Source organism: Salmo trutta, chromosome 17 (assembly GCF_901001165.1).
Source record: "Salmo trutta chromosome 17, fSalTru1.1, whole genome shotgun sequence".
NCBI lineage: Eukaryota > Metazoa > Chordata > Actinopteri > Salmoniformes > Salmonidae > Salmo > Salmo trutta.
The window spans coordinates 3426942-3447336 of record NC_042973.1 but is presented as its reverse complement, the minus strand read 5'-3'; the positions used below and the strand labels follow the sequence as shown (position 1 = coordinate 3447336).

At 46.8% G+C, this 20395-nt stretch overlaps 1 protein-coding gene across 2 annotated transcripts in view; it reads left to right on the top strand.

Annotated features, from left to right (window-relative positions):
* The window catches only part of LOC115151460 (tyrosine-protein kinase RYK), a 125892-nt gene that overhangs the window by 89146 nt on the left and 16351 nt on the right, over positions 1-20395 (top strand). For both annotated transcript variants that reach the window (XM_029695408.1, XM_029695409.1), the window contains 3 exons: positions 5818-5904; positions 7976-8045; positions 15985-16117. In XM_029695408.1, coding sequence (XP_029551268.1) covers positions 5818-5904; positions 7976-8045; positions 15985-16117 — 290 coding nt within the window. The remainder of the gene's footprint in view (positions 1-5817; positions 5905-7975; positions 8046-15984; positions 16118-20395) is intronic.

Genomic DNA, 20395 nt, shown 5'->3' with positions numbered 1-20395 from the left:
GCGTATCCACGGAGTAGAGAATACTGCGTATCCACGGAGTAGGGAATACTGCGTATCCACGGAGTAGGGAATACTGCGTATCCACGGAGTAGAGAATACTGCGTATCCACGGAGTAGAGAATACTGCGTATCCACGGAGTAGAGAATACTGCGTATCCACGGAGTAGAGAATACTGCGTATCCACGGAGTAGAGAATACTGCGTATCCACGGAGTAGAGAATACTGCGTATCCACGGAGTAGAGAATACTGCGTATAATTTTTTTACAATATTATTATATAGTTTTGACAAGATCGCAATATAGTTTTTTTGCGCTATTTTGCTCTACCTGCACCAAAAGTGCAGTATTTTTCACTTTAATTTCCATGACTGACCAAAACCAGTTTTCTCATGACTCGCTCTTGTCCCTCTGCCACAGACATATGGTGAGAAACATGTTTCTAACATCAAATCACAATACATATGTAACGGGCTCAACATGGTCAGAGGGGGGGATCTCTGGTGTAACGGGCTCAACATGGTCAGAGGGGATCTCTGGTGTAACGGGCTCAACATGGTCAGAGGGGGGATTTCTGGTGTAACGGGCTCAACATGGTCAGAGGATCTCTGGTGTAACGGGCTCAACATGGTCAGAGGGGGGATCTCTGGTGTAACGGGCTCAACATGGTCAGAGGGGGGATCTCTGGTGTAACGGGCTCAACATGGTCAGAGGGGATCTCTGGTGTAACGGGCTCAACATGGTCAGAGGGGGGATTTCTGGTGTAACGGGCTCAACATGGTCAGAGGGGATCTCTGGTGTAACGGGCTCAACATGGTCAGAGGGGATCTCTGGTGTAACGGGCTCAACATGGTCAGAGGGGATCTCTGGTGTAACGGGCTCAACATGGTCAGAGGGGATCTCTGGTGTAACGGGCTCAACGTGGTCAGAGGATCTCTGACGTAACGGGCTCAACATGGTCAGACTATCTCTGGTGTAACGGGCTCAACATGGTCAGACTATCTCTGGTGTAACGGGCTCAACATGGTCAGAGGGGGGATCTCTGGTGTAACGGGCTCAACATGGTCAGAGGGGATCTGGTGTAATGGGCTCAACATGGTCAGAGGGGGGGATCTCTGGTGTAACGGGCTCAACATGGTCAGAGGGGGGATCTCTGGTGTAACGGGCTCAACATGGTCAGACTCTATCTCTGGTGTAACGGGCTCAACATGGTCAGAGGGGATCTGGTGTAATGGGCTCAACATGGTCAGAGGGGGGGATCTCTGGTGTAACGGGCTCAACATGGTCAGAGGGGGGGATCTCTGGTGTAACGGGCTCAACATGGTCAGAGGGGGGATCTCTGGTGTAACAGGCTCAACATGGTCAGAGGATCTCTGGTGTAACGGGCTCAACATGGCTCTGATGTAATGGGCTGTACACTACGTCCAACGACCAGCTCCCATTACCTACCAACACTAAGATGGGTCATGCAGTGGTATAACTCTACTGATGGCAGCACAGAGAATACTTTGTTAGAATAACAATGGTAATGCTATCACAGAGAAGAGAACACTGCGTTTCATGTTCCAATCTCAGGAAGTACTATTACGTTTATCATCATCATCATCATTGTTGCAGAACAGTGAACATAAGTTTCCCCCAGTTGCTTAAGTGTGAGTGAGAGAAGGAGTGGTCCTACCAAAGTAACCAAGCCCCGGAGAGATGGCCCTGGTCTGGTGAGGAGATGGGTCTGGTCTGGTCTGGTGAGGAGATGGGTCTGGTCTGGTCTGGTGAGGAGATGGGTCTGGTCTGGTCTGGTGAGGAGATGGCCCTGGTCTGGTCTGGTGATGAGATGGCCCTGGTCTGGTGAGGAGATGGCCCTGGTCTGGTCTGGTCTGGTGAGGAGATGGGTCTGGCCTGGTCTGGTGAGGAGATGGGTCTGGTCTGGTGAGGAGATGGGTCTGGTCTGGTCTGGTGAGGAGATGGGTCTGGTCTGGTCTGGTGAGGAGATGGGTCTGGTCTGGTCTGGTGAGGAGATTGGTCTGGTCTGGTGAGGAGATGGGTCTGGTCTGGTGAGGAGATGGGTCTGGTCTGGTGAGGAGATGGGTCTGGTCTGGTCTGGTGAGGAGATGGGTCTGGTCTGGTGAGGAGATGGGCCTGGTCTGGTGATGAGATGGGTCTGGTCTGGTGAGGAGATGGCCCTGCTCTGGTCTGGTGAGGAGATGGCCCTGCTCTGCCCTGATCTTTTGTAAATTTTGATTATTTATTTTATGTTTTTTTCTACTGTTATAACGACAACATTCCCTGTTGGATAATGTCACCCACTTGGCCATTTTCCCTTGAATTTTGGTTTGAATTTATTTACAGTGCGTTCGGAAAGTATTCAGACTTCTTCCACTTTTTCTTAGGGTACAGCTTTATTCTAAAATGGATTTAATTATTATTATTTTTTTTTTTATCTCATCAATCTACAGACAATACCCCATAATGACATAGCGAAAACAGTTTTTTAGACATGTGTGCGAATACACTGCTCAAAAAAATAAAGGGAACACTTAAACAACACAATGTAACTCCAAGTCAATCACACTTCTGTGAAATCAAACTGTCCACTTAGGAAGCAACATTGATTGACAATACATTTCACATGCTGTTGTGCAAATGGAATAGACAACAGGTGGAAATTATAGGCAATTAGCAAGACACCCCCCAATAAAGGAGTGGTTCTGCAGGTGGGAACCACAGACCACTTCTCAGTTCCTATGCTTCCTGGCTGATGTTTTGGTCACTTTTGAATGCTGGCGGTGCTTTCACTCTAGTGGTAGCATGAGACGGAGTCTACAACCCACACAAGTGGCTCAGGTAGTGCAGCTCATCCAGGATGGCACATCAATGCGAGCTGTGGCAAGAGGTTTTACTGTGTCTGTCAACGTAGTGTCCAGAGCATGGAGGCGCTACCAGGAGACAGGCCAGTACATCAGGAGACGTGGAGGAGGCCGTAGGAGGGCAACAACCCAGCAGCAGGACCGCTACCTCCGCCTTTGTGCAAGGAGGAGCACTGCCAGAGCCCTGCAAAATGACCTCCTGCAGGCCACAAATGTGCATGTGTCTGCTCAAACGGTCAGAAACAGACTCCATGAGGGTGGTATGAGGGCCCGACGTCCACAGGTGGGGGTTGTGCTTACAGCCCAAGACCGTGCAGGACGTTTGGCATTTGTCAGAGAACACCAAGATTGGCAAATTCGCCACTGGTGCCCTGTGCTCTTCACAGATGAAAGCAGGTTCACACTGAGCACGTGACAGACGTGACAGAGTCTGGAGACGCCGTGGAGAACGTTCTGCTGCCTGCAACATCCTCCAGCATGACCGGTTTGGCAGTGGGTCAGTCATGGTGTGGGGTGGTATTTCTTTGGGGGGCCGCACAGCCCTCCATGTGCTCGCCAGAGGTAGCCTGACTGCCATTAGGTACCGAGATGAGATCCTCAGACCCCTTGTGAGACCATATGCTGGTGCGGTTGGCCCTGGGTTCCTCCTAATGCAAGACAATGCTAGACCTCATGTGGCTGGAGTGTGTCAGCAGTTCCTGCAAGAGGAAGGCATTGATGCTATGGACTGGCCCGCCCATTCCCCAGACCTGAATCCAATTGAGCACATCTGGGACATCATGTATCGCTCCATCCACCAACGCCACGTTGCACCACAGACTGTCCAGGAGTTGGCAGATGCTTTAGTCCAGGTCTGGGAGGAGATCCCTCAGGAGACCATCCGCCACCTCATCAGGTGCATGCCCAGGCGTTGTAGGGAGGTCATACAGGCACGTGGAGGCCACACACACTACTGAGCCTCATTTTGACTTGTTTTAAGGACATTACATCAAAGTTGGATCAGCCTGTAGTGTGGTTTTCCACTTTAATTTTGAGTGTGACTCCAAATCCAGACCTCCATGGGTTGATAAATTGGATTTCCATTGATTATTTTTGTGTGATTTTGTTGTCAGCACATTCAACTATGTAAAGAAAAAAGTATTTAATAAGATTATTTCTTTCATTCAGATCTAGGATGTGTTGTTTAAGTGTTCCCTTTATTTTTTTGAGCAGTATATTTTTTTCAATATACTATTTTCTTAAGTATTCAGACCCTTTTCTATGGGACTCGAAATTGAGCTCAGGTGCTTCCTGTTTCTATTGATCATCCTTGAGATGTTTCTACAACTTGATTAGAGTCCACCTGTGGTAAATTCAAATGATTGGACATGATTTGTAAAGGCATACACCTGTCCATATAAGGTCCCACATTTGGCTGCACCCCTGCCCAGTCATGTGAAATCCATAGATTATGGCTTAATTAATTTATTTAAATTGACAGATTTCCTTATGGTACTGTAACTCAGTAAAATCGTTGCATGTTGCCTTTTTTAATTTTTGTTCCATATATTTCAGCACCGTTTTGCGCTGCTTTGAGACAGCCGTGGGAACTCGGCTTGATAAATCAATCAATGTCAGATTTTTTTTCGATTTTTTATTTTTTTTTCACTGAATCTCCATTTGGATATTGATTAGGCTACAATTAGGCTGTAGAAATGTTATCTAAGTTGAGGTGAGAGCTGCTCATGATCATCTTGTCTAGTTGGGTCATTCATTATCACTTATCACAACATTTCACCATCATGTTAGGAAGTTTTAACAAGTGGATTATTTTGCAATTCACTCGCAGTCGCTTTTTTTGTTCTCTGTTTTATTTCATTTATATTCTTAGCTTACTATAAAATGTGTTGATTGTGATCAGGGTAACGGCCGTCGTCAGAAAGAGACCAAGGTGCAGCGGAGGATGTGTTCATCATAAAGGATTTAATGAATCGCATGAACACTATAAAATAAACAAAACGACCAGCAACAGTTCTGTCCGGTTACACACTAAACAGAAAACAATCACACACAAAAACCCAAAGGAAAACCAGGCTACTTATGTGTGACTCCCAATCAGCAACAACGAACTACAGCTGTGCCTGATTGGGAGCCACACACGGCCCAAAACAAAGAAATACAAAAACATAGAAAAATGAACATAGAACGCCCACCCAATGTCACACCCTGGCCTAACCAAAATAAAGAACAAAAACCCCTCTCTATGACCAGGGCGTTACATGAATAAAATAACTATTGATTTAATGCGCATGGCTCAGCCGTTTATAGCATATAGGCTGCACTCCAAATATGCCAGTCTATTATTTTGAAAATACCTTTATTAGTCTTGTTTTTCTTAGGACCTGCCTAAAACAAATTCATAATGTCTTTGTGATGGTGTACATTCAATGGATTTATAAAAATAGACGTCCACCCACATTGGCCCACGTCTACTTCCACTCCTAAAATTTCAGGCATGTGCACGGGAGATATAAAAGGCTTATCACGGCAACAATGTGGTAAAAATGGGACTTTATAAATTGGGCTTTTTTTTCAGTCAGCATACCATAACATTTCTGTATAGGGTATTAGTTTAGGACATTATAGAGGACCTAGTGCAGAGCCCTGGGGGACACCAGTAGTGAGAACAGGAGAGGGCCTAGTACAGGGCCCTGGGGGACACCAGCAGTGAGAACAGGAGAGGGCCTAGTACAGGGCCCTGGGGGACACCTGCAGTGAGAACAGGAGAGGGCCTAGTACAGGGCCCTGGGGGACACCAGTAGTGAGAACAGGAGAGGGCCTAGTACAGGGCCCTGGGGGACACCTGCAGTGAGAACAGGAGAGGACCTAGTGCAGGGCCCTGGGGGACACCAGTAGTGAGACATTTATAGAGGACCTTTTCCTCTAATAAAAGATGTGCTGTTCTTTCTTTCACAGGAACGTTTGGCCGCATTTTCCATGGTGTTCTGTTGGACGAGAAGGACCCGGCCAAGGAGAAGCAGTGCTTTGTGAAGACTGTAAAAGGTACGCAGCCATTCATTCCCTCATCACTGTCTGCAACCCATTCATTCCCCCGTCACTGTCTGCAACCCATTCATTCCCCTGTCTGCAACCCATCCATTCCCCTGTCACTGTCTGCAACCCATCCATTCCCCTGTCTGCAACCCATCCATTCCCCTGTCATTGTCTGCAACCCATCCATTTCCTCGTCACTGTCTGCAACCCATTCATTCCCCCGTCACTGTCTGCAACCCATTCATTCCCCTGGCACTGTCTGCAACCCATTCATTCCCCTGGCACTGTCTGCAACCCATCCATTCCCCTGTCACTGTCTGCAACCCATCCATTCCCCTGGCACTGTCTGCAACCCATTCATTCCCCTGGCACTGTCTGCAACCCATCCATTCCCCTGTCTGCAACCCATTCATTCCCCTGGCACTGTCTGCAACCCATTCATTCCCCTGGCACTGTCTGCAACCCATTCATTCCCCTGGCACTGTCTGCAACCCATTCATTCCCCTGGCACTGTCTGCAACCCATTCATTCCCCTGGCACTGTCTGCAACCCATTCATTCCCCTGTCACTGTCTGCAACCCATCCATTCCCCTGTCACTGTCTGCAACCCATCCATTCCCCTGTCACTGTCTGCAACCCATCCATTCCCCTGGCACTGTCTGCAACCCATTCATTCCCCTGGCACTGTCTGCAACCCATCCATTCCCCTGTCTGCAACCCATTCATTCCCCTGGCACTGTCTCTAACCCATTCATTCCCCTGGCACTGTCTGCAACCCATTCATTCCCCTGGCACTGTCTGCAACCCATTCATTCCCCTGTCTGCAACCCATCCATTCCCCTGTCACTGTCTGCAACCCATTCATTCCCCTGTCTGCAACCCATCCATTCCCCTGTCACTGTCTGCAACCCATCCATTCCCCTGTCTGCAACCCATTCATTCCCCTGGCACTGTCTGCAACCCATTCATTCCCCTGGCATTGTCTGCAACCCATTCATTCCCCTGGCACTGTCTGCAACCCATTCATTCCCCTGTCTGCAACCCATCCATTCCCCTGTCACTGTCTGCAACCCATCCATTCCCCTGTCACTGTCTGCAACCCATCCATTCCCCTGTCTATGTCTGTCTTACCTCTATACTAGCTGATGGGTTGAATTTCCCACCAAACACACATCACCTTATCCCACAGTCCACACAGTCTGTCTTTCCCACAGACCACCTCAGGTTCACGTGTCCTTCCTAGCTGACCTTTGCCCTCTAGCTCCTCTAGCAATTCCATGTTTATCCAGGGTGGGTACCAGACCATGAACAATGTGCCCACCCCCATGCAACCATACCCGGGTCCTGCTTTGTCCTCCTCTTCCTCCCAGCAGGCCCCGAGAGCAGAAAGCATGCCTGCTACCCAAGGGGGCCACTCCCTCTCTCCCAGATTAAACACGGCCCTCTGCAGATATGGGTTCGAATAGTATTCAAAATCACTTCAAATACTTTTATCTGGGCTTTATTGAACTTAGCTGGCACAATGGAACCAATAGAATATAAGGGATTCGAACCCCGCCCCTCTGACACTTCAGGCAGACTAGAGACAAATTGGGAAATGTATTGAAAGATTGTAAATACTGATAGAACCCAGGTCTGGGCCTCTGTGCAGCTTGGCAAGGGTCAATCGAGCGTCTCTGTGTTTCCAACTAAAGATGATATAACGCTCACAGGAAAGCACTGACTGGTGCCGTTCTAGGAGAATATAGAATGGTGTTGTCAAGAGGGCTGTTAGACTGTGACGTGACCCTTTTTAAAAAAAAAAAAAAAAAATTATTCTATTTGTGTTAGATTTGGTCAGGAGGAATGTTCATGACTCAGCTTGGCCAAGACGGTTTAGACCGTTCTTATAGCAGTGATCTGCTGTGTGGTTTTACTACGGTTGCTTTCCAAAAACGTAAGTTTTGGGTGTTCTTTAAAAACCCTCATCGTATCCCCAGATTTATACTCTGTGGAATTTCTACTACTAAACTTGAGTCTCTCTCGTCTTCTCCTTTTGTCCTTCCTTCCTCTCTTTTCACTCTCTTCTCTCGTTCATTAGACCATGCATCTGAGGTGCAGGTGACCATGATGCTTACGGAGAGCTGTAAACTACGAGGACTTCATCACAGGTAATCAATCAATCAATCGGATCAAATCGTCACCACAAGATCAGATGGATACCTGAAATCACAGTACACCTGCTCTTTCTATACCATAGACCAGTGGTTCCCAAACTTGCTATAGTCCCGTACCCCTTCAAACATTCATCCTCCATCTGTACCCCCTCTAGCACCAGGGTCAGCGCACTCTCAAATATAGTTTTTTGCCGTCATTGTAAGCCTGCCACACACACACACACACACACACACTATAGGATACATTTATTAAACATAAGAATGAGTGTGAGCTTTTGTCACAACCCGGCTCGTGGGAAGTGACAAAGAGCTCTTATAGGACCAGGGCACAAATAATAATATAATAATAATCAATAATTTTGCTCTTTATTTAACCATCTTACATATAAAACCTTACTTGTTCATCAAAAATTGTGAATAACTCACCACAGGTTAATGAGAAGGGTGCGCTTGAAAGGATGCACATAACTCTGCAATGTTGGGTTGTATTGGAGAGAATCTCAGTCTTAAATCATTTTCCACACACAGTCTGTGCCTGTATTTAGTTTTCATGCTAGTGAGGGCCGAGAATCCACTCTCACATAGGTATGTGGTTGCAAAGGGCATCAGTGTCTTAACAGCGCGATTTGCCAAGGCAGGATACTCTGAGCGCAGCCCAATCCAGAAATCTGGCAGTGGCTTCTGATTTTAAATTCAATTTTCACAGAACAGCTTGTTGCGATTTCGATGAGGCTCTCTTGTTCAGATATCGGTAAGTGGACTGGAGGCAGGGCATGAAAGGGATAACGAATCCACTTGTTTATCATCCGTTTCGGGAAAGTACCTGCGTAATTGTGCACCCAACTTACTCAGGTGCTTCGCTTTGTCATATTTGACATTGTCCGTAAGCTTGAGTTCATTTGCAAACAAAAAAATCATACAATGATGGAAAGACATGTGTGTTGTCCTTGTTAATGCAGACAGAGAAGAGCTCCAACTTCTTAATCATAGCCTCAATTTTGTCCCGCACATTGAATATAGTTGCGAAGAGTCCCTGTAATCCTAGATTCAGATCATTCAGGTGAGAAAAAATATCACCCAGATAGGTCAGTCGTGTGAGAAACTCGTCATCATGCAAGTGCTCAGACAAGTGAAAATTATGGTCAGTAAAGAAAACTTTAAGCTCGTCTCTCAATTAAAAAAAAAAAAAACGTGTCAATACTTTGCCCCTTGATAACCAGTGCACTTCTGTATGTTGTAAAAGTGTTCACTGGCTTGTATGTGAAGCAGTACTTTTTTCAAAACATCTCCTGCCATGTCACTGATGCGTCGTGAAACAGTGTTGTTTGATGGAGACATTGTCTGTATAGTTTTTTGGGGCCTTTTCCCCCAGCATTGTCCCAGCCATATCCGCGGCAGCAGGAACAATTAAGTCCTCCACAATAGTATGGGGCTTGCCTGTCCTAGCCACTTGGTAGCTCACCATATAAGACGCTTCTAGCCCCTTCTTATTAATGGTATCTGTTGCTTTTATACATGTCTTACTACTCGAAAGTTGTCTTAATTCTCGCTCAAAAAACTCCTGTGGCTTATTTTCCAAATTGACATGTTTTAACCCTAAATATCTGCGCAAGAGTGAAGGTTTAATCGAGTTGTGAGATAGTACTTTTGCACATATAAACACACTGTGGCTGAGGAAAGGCACTACTCCCAATATAAGTGAACCCCAAATCAATGTAGTTCTCTTCATATTTGCACCTCTTCGATGGTCCAGTGTCCCTGTCTGTTCGGTGCTTTCCCCGGGTAAGGGGGGCAGTAACTCTTCAGCTGCATCAGATTCACAACTGTCAGTGTCCATGCTAGCTGGGATGACAACAAATGTAGGATTACTTAAAAAAAAATATATATATATATATGTGTGTGTGTGTGTGTGTGTGTATATGTATGCATGTGACAAAAACAACCCAGAATTACAGATAAACAAATGTATAGTCAATAACACGTTAGAAAAATCAATGTACAGTGTGTGCAAATGTAGAAGATTAGGGAGGTAAAGCAATAAATAGGCCCTAGAGGCGCAATAATGACAATTTAGCAATTAACACTGGAGTGATAGATGTGCAGATGATGATGTGCAAGTAGAGATACTGGGGTGCAAAACAGCAAGAAGATGAATAACAATATAGGGATGAGGTAGTTGGGTGGGCTATTTACAGATGGGCTGTGTACAGGTGCAATGATCGGTAAGCTGCTCTGACAGCTGATGCTTAAAGTTTGAGAGGGAGATATAAGACTCCAGCTTCAGTGATTTTTGTAATTCGTTCCAGTCACTGGCAGCAGAGAACTGGAAGGAAAGGCGGCCAAAGGAGGAATTGGGATGACCAGTGAAATATACCTGCTGGAACGCGTGCTATGGGTTGGTGCTGCTATGGTGACCAGTGAGCGAAGGCGGGGCTTTACCTAGTAAAGACTTATAGATGACCTGGAGCCAGTGGGTTTGGCGACAAATATTTAGTGAGGGCCAGCCAACGAGAGCATTCAGGTCGCAGTGGTGGGTAGTATATGGGGCTTTGGTGACAAAACGGATGGCACTGTGATAGACTGCATCCAATTTGCTGAGTAGAGTGTTGGAGGCTATTTTGTAAATGACATCGCCGAAGTCGAGGATCGGTAGGATGGTCAGTTTTAAGAGGCAGCATGAGTGAAGCAGCATGAGTTTGGCAGCATGAGTTTGGCAGCATGAGTTTGGCAGCATGAGTGAAGGATGCTTTGTTGCGAAATAGGAAGCCGATTTTTAGATTTAATTTTGGATTGGAGATGTTTAATGTGAGTCTGGAAGGAGAGTTTACAGTCTAACCAGACACCTAGGTATTTGTAGTTGTCCACATATTCTAAGTCAGAACCGTCCAGAGTAGTGATGCTGGATGGGTGAGCAGGTGCAGGCAGTGATCGATTGAATAGCATGCATTTAGTTTTACTGGCGTTTAAAAGCAGTTGGAGGCCACGGAAGGAGAGTTGTATGGCGTTGAAGCTCGTTTGGAGGTTAGTTAACAGTGTCCAAAGACGGGTCAGAAGTATACAGAATGGTGTCGTCTGCGTAGAGGTGGATCAGAGAATCACCTAGCAGCAAGATCGACATCATTGATGTATACAGAGAAAAGAGTCGGCCCGAGAATTGAACCCTGTGGCACCCCCATAGAGACTGCCAGAGGTCCGGACAACAAGCCCTCCGATTTGACACCCAGGCGAGGCAGTCATTTGAGAAACCAAGGCTGTTGAGTCTGCCAATAAGAATGTGGTGATTGACAGAATCGAAAGCCTTGGCCAGGTCGATGAAGACGGCTGCTCAGTACTGTCTTTTATCGATGGCGGTTATGATATTACTGATGCTAGCATTGGACAACTTGTGTCGTCGACAGGTGTAGTACTGCTGGTAGTAGCAGTACTACAAGTAGAGCTGGTATGTGTACTTGTTTTAACCATTTATCAATTTTTGAGCAAACGGAATGAGCAGCAGCTACGTTTGGCTACATACAGACCGTTAATGGAATTCCCGCGAGAGATTAACGGTTATTTAAAAAAAAATATATATTTAACCTTTATTTAACTAGGCAAGTCGGTTAAGAACACTTTCTTGTTTACAATAACGGACTAGGAACAGTGGGTTAACTGCCTTGTTCAGGGGCAGAACGACAGATTTGTACCTTGTCAGCTCAGGGATTCGATCTAGCAACCTTCCGGTTACTCGCCCAATGCTCTAACCACTAGGCTACCTGCAGCCCCATTTGTATACTACAAATACACTCACCATAGGCTGGCCCCTAGCTTCCTTGTTTGTTTATTTTGACATGTCATGCATGACCAGACAAAACACACGCAGTCCATACCTTACGGGAAGTCAGTGTGTTATGCAATGATTCCACTGTCTTTCAGCTGTCTGCTCAGCAATGACTGTCATCAACCCACACATTCATTCTAATGCTACGGTCATAACAACCAACTTTCCCCTGTACTGGAAACCACCACCTCCTACTAGATTTCCCCACACTAAAGATGACATTATTATAAAACGGGTAGTTTGGATCCTGGATACTGATTGGTTGAATTTAATATAATTTATTTGGGTAAAAAAAAAAAAAAAGTTATGATTTGTTTTTAATACATTTTTGGATTATTTATATTTTTTATTCAAAGATTTGTTTCCAACGTGGTCTTCAAACCGGAAGGTAAACAACGTAGCTTCCTTGAATTAGGCGCTACCATGGAAACCCGTTGAGAGTGTCGTAGGCTTCCCACATTAAAGATCACATACTGTTCTCTTTGGTTGTTCCTCGTTCTGTGAAAAAAAAAAAACGCTGTCTGCTGGTCTGCTATGACAAGAACATGTCAAAGAAAAGAAAAAGATACACACACACTTCCCACAACACCTTCCCCACAATGCAGCAGCAGCAGCAGCAGCACACAGAAATAGAATGAAAACAAAAGGGCTTGGAACCTCTAATCCTGGCAATTTGATTGGGTAAAACCCAGGGGTTCACTCTCAATGGCTGCCTGGTATTGTGATGCAATAATTTCCATGGTAATGTTAGAATGTTAGTTTAAATTATGTTAACTGATGTGACTCATGCAATGGAGTCTTTTTTTCTTCTAATGTCTATTGTAGTGTTGCACGGTATATCAGTACCAAAATGTCACGGTACTTATGAACATTTTAGTATAGTGTAGTACAGTTTATATGATCGTATCGACTTTTTCAGCCCTACCGATCTAAAGAACCTGCTGGCGCCTGCTATAATGATTATAAAGTCCGTTTTGTTGTTACATTCAGTTGAATTTAAGCAACTGCCACTAGTCTCTTGTATGAGCAGGTCCAATCATATCCACTTCACAATCATGCAGCTGTAATCAGCGATCTGCATCCCCTACCAGCCCTCGCTCACCTACTTCTCTCTGCATCCCCTACCAGCCCTCGCTCACCTGCTTCTCTCTGCGTCCCCTACCAGCCCTCACTCACCTGCTTCTCTCTGCGTCCCCTACCAGCCCTCACTCACCTGCTTCTCTCTGCGTCCCCTACCAGCCCTCACTCACCTGCTTCTCTCTGCGTCCCCTACCAGCCCTCACTCACCTGCTTCTCTCTGCGTCCCCTACCAGCCCTCACTCACCTGCTTCTCTCTGCATCCCCTACCAGCCCTCACTCACCTGCTTCTCTCTGCGTCCCCTACCAGCCCTCGCACACCTGCTTCTCTCTGCGTCCCCTACCAGCCCTCACTCACCTGCTTCTCTCTGCGTCCCCTACCAGCCCTCACTCACCTGCTTCTCTCTGCGTCCCCTACCAGCCCTCACTCACCTGCTTCTCTCTGCGTCCCCTACCAGCCCTCACTCACCTGCCTCTCTCTGCGTCCCCTACCAGCCCTCACTCACCTGCTTCTCTCTGCGTCCCCTACCAGCCCTCACTCACCTGCTTCTCTCTGCGTCCCCTACCAGCCCTCACTCACCTGCTCTCTGCGTCCCCTACCAGCCCTCACTCACCTGCTTCTCTCTGCGTCCCCTACCAGCCCTCACTCACCTGCTTCTCTCTGCGTCCCCTACCAGCCCTCACTCACCTGCTTCTCTCTGCGTCCCCTACCAGCCCTCACTCACCTGCTTCTCTCTGCGTCCCCTACCAGCCCTCACTCACCTGCTTCTCTCTGCGTCCCCTACCAGCCCTCACTCACCTGCTTCTCTCTGCGTCCCCTACCAGCCCTCACTCACCTGCTTCTCTCTGCGTCCCCTACCAGCCCTCACTCACCTGCTTCTCTGAGCATCCCCCTACCAGCCCTCACTCACCTGCTTCTCTCTGCATCCCCTACCAGCCCTCACTCACCTGCTTCTCTCTGCATCCCCTACCAGCCCTCACTCACCTGCTTCTCTGAGCATCCCCCTACCAGCCCTCACTCACCTGCTTCTCTCTGCGTCCCCTACCAGCCCTCGCTCAGCTAGCAGATAGCTGCTGGAGCATCAGAGGCCAGTTGGAAAGAGGAGGAGATGTAGAATGTTTAATAGACTAAGTTAGAATCATCAGTAAACACTCCTGCTGTTAGGTCAAGTTTATACACATTAAAAAAAAAACATTTTTCTTCCATGACGGTCTTTATCCACAACCGTCAGTTACACTCAGATCCTATTACCGTCACAGCCCCACGTGTGTGATTCTGTGAAAGTTTTGTCACTTCCTCCAGCTGGGCCCACACCTTCCTCTTTCCTTTCCTGAGGTCAGCTGGTCACAGTGCTCTCCAAGAAGCTTCCTTCTTAATTTACATTTAACAAGCTTTATTGGCATGGGAAACATATATGTTTACAGTGAAATGGATAATAATCAGAAGGGAAATAAACAATACAAATAAACAGTAAATATTACACTCACAGAAGTTCCAAAAGAATAAAGACATTACAAATGTCATATTATGTCTATATACAGTGTTGTAACGATGTACAAATAGTTAAAGTACAAAAGGGAAAATAAATAAGCATAAATATGGGTTGTATTTACAATGGTGTTTGTTCTTCACTGGTTCCCCTTTTCTTGTGGCAACAGGTCACAAATCTTGCTGCTGTGATGGAACACTGTGGTATTTCACCCAGTAGATATGGGAGTTTATCAAAACTGGGTTTGTTTTTCGAATTCTTTGTGGATCTGTGTAATCTGAGGGAAATATGTGTCTCTAATATGGTCATACATTTGGCAGGATGTTAGGAAGTGCAGCTCAGTTTCCACCTCATTTTGTGGGCAGTGTTGCGCATAGCCTGTCTTCTCTTGAGAGACAGGTCTGCCTACGACGGCCTTTCTCAATAGCAAGGCTATGCTCACTGAGTCTGTACATAGTCAAAGATTTCCTTAATTTTGGGTCAGTCACACAAACATCACAACTAATCTTCCCAGAATTCCCTCCTATGTGACACGTTGTAAATCAAAACTGCTTTACGTTTTAAAACCTCACCATTCTTCCACAGAATTTAGGCCCAACTCCATGAAGTTACTGTCCTGAGACACAGGATATTTGACAAAACTCACTTACATTCTGTATTATTATTATTATTATTATTATTATTATTGTTGTTGATATTATTATGTGTTTCTCTGGGGGTGTTGGGAAAGCCAGTAAACACATTTCCATTTTTAACCTGGCTCAATAGATTACTGGATTCAACAGGTGTCTCTTCCAAATGTGATGTTTATGTTAATGACACACACCTGGATCAATTAAGTGTCCATACATTTTAGTAGTGTGTTATCTGCCCCCCCCCCCCCAGTAGTGTGTTATCTGCCCCCCCCCAGTAGTGTGTTATCTGCCCCCCCCAGTAGTGTGTTATCTGCCCCCCCAGTAGTGTGTTATCTGCCCCCCCCCAGTAGTGTGTTATCTGCCCCCCCCAGTAGTGTGTTATCTGCCCCCCCCCCCAGTAGTGTGTTATCTGCCCCCCCCAGTAGTGTGTTATCTACCCCCCCCCCAGTAGTGTGTTATCTGCCCCCCCCCAGTAGTGTGTTATCTACCCCCCCCCCAGTAGTGTGTTATCTACCCCCCCCCCAGTAGTGTGTTATCTACCCCCCCCCCCAGTAGTGTGTTATCGACCCCCCCCCCCCAGTAGTGTGTTATCGACCCCCCCCCCCCCAGTAGTGTGTTATCTGCCCCCCCCCCCAGTAGTGTGTTATCTGCCCCCCCCCCCCAGTAGTGTGTTATCTGCCCCCCCCCCCCCCAGTAGTGTGTTATCTTGCCCCCCCAGTAGTGTGTTATCTTGCCCCCCCAGTAGTGTGTTATCTTGCCCCCCCAGTAGTGTGTTATCTGCCCCCCCCACTGCTCTCTCTCCTATTATCAGCCACCATTGAATACCTCTGCTAGATAGGCTAGTTGATATTTGTTTTCCCTCCCTGTCTCTCCTTCCTGTTTCCTGTTAACCTCCCTGTTGTCCGTCCCTCCAGGAACCTGCTCCCCATCAGTCATGCGTGTACGGAGGAAGGAGAGAAGCCTATGGTACTACTGCCCTATATGAACTGGGGTAACCTCAAACTGTTCCTGAGACAGTGCAAGCTGGCCGAGGCCAACAACCCACAGGTGAGCCCCCTTAACCCTGGCTACGGCCTGCTGTCATCCTACCGTCATCCTACCAGTGTACTACTGTCATCCTACTGTCATCCTACTGTCATCCTACCGGTGTACTACTGTCATCCTACCAGTGTACTACTGTCATCCTACCAGTGTACTACTGTCATCCTACCAGTGTACTACTGTCATCCTACCGTCATCCTACCAGTGTCCTACCGTCATCTTACCGTCATCCTACCAGTGTACTACTGTCATCCTACTGTCATCCTACCAGTGTACTACTGTCATCCTACCGTCGTTCCTATCATTGTACTACAGTCGTCCTGCCGTCGTCCCACCATTGTCCTACCAGTGTACTACAGTCATCCTACCAGTGTACTACAGTTTCCTACCGTCGTCCTACCATTGTATTGCCGTCGTCCTACCAGTGTCCTGCCGTCGTCCCACCAGTGTCCTGCCGTCGTCCCACCAGTGTCCTACAGTCGTCCTACCATTGTATTGCCGTCGTCCTACCATTGTATTGCCGTCGTCCCACCAGTGTCCTGCCGTCGTCCCACCAGTGTCCTGCCGTCGTCCCACCAGTGTCCTACAGTCGTCCCACCAGTGTCCTACAGTCGTCCCACCAGTGTCCTACAGTCGTCCCACCAGTGTCCTACAGTCGTCCTACCAGTGTCCTGCCGTCGTCCCACCAGTGTCCTACAGTCGTCCCACCAGTGTCCTACAGTCGTAATTTCTCTAGCCCTATAATAGTGTTAACGCAGAACAATAGTTAGGTACCAATTGACACCAACCAATACCCAGGTCTAAAAGGGTTAATGTAGTGTGAAATAGGCTGTTTCCCATGAGGAGACAAACGCCCCGTTTCTGCTTGGTAATTCCAGGGGTCCTTTTAATCCTTTAGCACAGGCGTCCTCTGATATGCCTGTAACGTAAATCCAACCGATCAATCAGCCTTGAGTACGACACACACACACACACATTGGTCTTTCAAACCAGGAGACAGAAGCTTTTGTTTTTAAGGTGCAGCGGGCGGGAAAAAAACATACCGAATCTTGTGATTTGAAAATGATAAAGCTTCCTTCACTGTTGTATTTCTGGGATGGTTCATGATCTCCACCAGCCCTTTGTATTCCCCATCCGTCCTCTCTATATATTCTGTAGGTTATTGTATTGGGCTGACGGACATACTCATAAAGTTGTTTCCCCTCCTGCTGTCATAATAAACATGAAGACAAAACACTGGGTGTGCAAAACATTAGGAACACCTGTTCTTTCCATGACCATATACTGACCAGGTGAATCCAGGTGAAAGATATGATCCCTTATTGATGTCACCTGTTAAATCCACTTCAATCATTGTAGATGAAGGGGAGGAGACATGTTAAAGGATTTTTAAGCCTTGAGACAGTTGAGACATGGATTGTGTATGTGTGCCATTCAGAGGGTGAACGGGCAAAACAAAATATTTAAGTGCCTTTGAACGGGGTATGGTAGTAGGTGCCAGGGGCACCGGTTTGTGTCAAGAACTGCAACGCTGCTGGGTTTTTCATACTCAACAGTTTCCTGTGTGTATCAAGAATGTTCCACCACCCAAAGGACATCCAGCTAACTTGACACAACTGTTGGAAGCATTGGAGTCAACATGGACCAGCATCCTTGTGGAACGCTGTCACCACCTTGTAGAGTCCATGACCTGATTGAATTGAGGCTGTTCTGAGGACAAAAGGGGGGTGCAACTCAATATTAGGAAGGTGTTCCTAATGTTTTGTACACTCAGTGTATACTACAATACGCTCACCATAGGCTGGCCCCTAGCTTACTTGTTTGTTTATTTTGACAAGTCATGCAGTCCATACCTTACAGGAAGTTAGTGTCCATACCTTACAGGAAGCCAGTGTCCATACCTTACAGGAAGCCAGTGTCCATACCTTACAGGAAGCCAGTGTCCATACCTTACAGGAAGCCAGTGTCCATACCTTACAGGAAGCCAGTGTCCATACCTTACAGGAAGCCAGTGTCCATACCTTACAGGAAGTCAGTGTCCATACCTTACAGGAAGTCAGTGTCCATACCTTACAGGAAGTCAGTGTCCATACCTTACAGGAAGCCAGTGTCCATACCTTACAGGAAGCCAGTGTCCATACCTTACAGGAAGCCAGTGTCCATACCTTACAGGAAGCCAGTGTCCATACCTTACAGGAAGCCAGTGTCCATACCTTACAGGAAGCCAGTGTCCATACCTTACAGGAAGCCAGTGTCCATACCTTACAGGAAGCCAGTGTCCATACCTTACAGGAAGCCAGTGTCCATACCTTACAGGAAGCCAGTGTCCATACCTTACAGGAAGTCAGTGTCCATACCTTACAGGAAGTCAGTGTCCATACCTTACAGGAAGCCAGTGTCCATACCTTACAGGAAGCCAGTGTCCATACCTTACAGGAAGTCAGTGTCCATACCTTACAGGAAGTCAGTGTGTACGCTGTGTATATCATAGGTATACTGAGGCTACATCCCAAGTGGCACACTCTTTCCTATATAGTACACTACTTTTGACCCATGGGGCTTTGGTCGAAAGTAGTGCACTAATATACAGGACAGGAAGCATCTTGAAGTGTCTGGAAAACCCTATTATTGCAGTCTCTCTACCATGACGTTAAGGGTTTTCTGTTATGTCACAAGCCTGATTTTAAAGTGGCACTCCAGTCTCATTTTTCACCTCATTTAACAGCTGATTTCCTTTAGCAAAAAGGTACATCTCAATAGGTGGTCCATGTATGTCATGACATCACCAGATGACATCACAGGGTCCCATCAATCAGATCAACTCTTTGAATGCTCTTCTCCCCCCCTCTCTGATTCAGAGGGGTTAAATGTGGAAGAGACATTTCAGTTGAATGCAGTCAGTTGTACATCTGATTAGGTATCCTTTGAAGTTTGCACTATTTTGTGTTTTAATGTGTTTGTGCTTTCCTGTATTTATACTTGGGATATACATTTTCAACAGGAAAGTTTTTTATATATATTCAGATTTACCAAACAGTACCAAACATTATGGCTAAATGCTAAATGCTTGTCCCAGCTAAATGCTTGTCCCAGCTTTTTGGTTTGAGCCAGAGACGGATGTCCAGGTTGAAGCTTCCTGCCTTCTTGTGGTTTAACGATGCTTCAACGTTGCCAGGCAGTTAATACGAGTTGAGTCACGCTGTCAGATCAGATCACAGCACATTAAACAGCTGTAAATGTCTTTCAGCTGTGTGTGTCGGAGCATCCAGGGCCCACAGTGATCATCAAAGACCTGATGGTGTACATGAACACTAAGAGACATGCTCCTGCACAAGCTAGTCTTTCTCTGCAGGGTATTAACACACACACACCCCTCTCTGCAGGGTATTAACACACACCCCTCTCTGCAGTGTATTAACACACACACACCCCTCTCTGCAGGGTATTAACACACACACACCCCTCTCTGCAGGGTATTAACACACACACCCCTCTCTGCAGGGTATTAACACACACACACCTCTCTGCAGGGTATTAACACACACACACCTCTCTGCAGGGTATTAACACACACACACCTCTCTGCAGGGTATTAACACACACACACCTCTCTGCAGGGTATTAACACACACACACCCCTCTCTGCAGGGTATTAACACACACACACCCCTCTCTGCAGGGTATTAACACACACACACACCCCTCTCTGCAGGGTATTAACACACACACACACCCCTCTCTGCAGGGTATTAACACACACACACACCTCTCTGCAGGGTATTAACACACACACACACACCCCTCTCTGCAGGGTATTAACACACACACACACACCCCTCTCTGCAGGGTATTAACACACACACACACACACACCGCTCTGCAGGGTATTAACACACACACACACACACACCGCTCTGCAGGGTATTAACACACACACACCACCTCTCTGCAGGGTATTAACACACACACACACACACACACCTCTCTCTGCAGGGTATTAACACACACACACACACACCCCTCTGCAGGGTATTAACACACACACACACACCTCTCTCTGCAGGGTATTAACACACACACACACACCTCTCTGCAGGGTATTAACACACACACACACACCTCTCTGCAGGGTATTAACACACACACACCCCTCTCTGCAGGGTATTAACACACACACACACACCCCTCTCTGCAGGGTATTAATACACACACACACACACACACATCTCTGCAGGGTATTAATACACACACACACACACACATCTCTGCAGGGTATTAACAGCG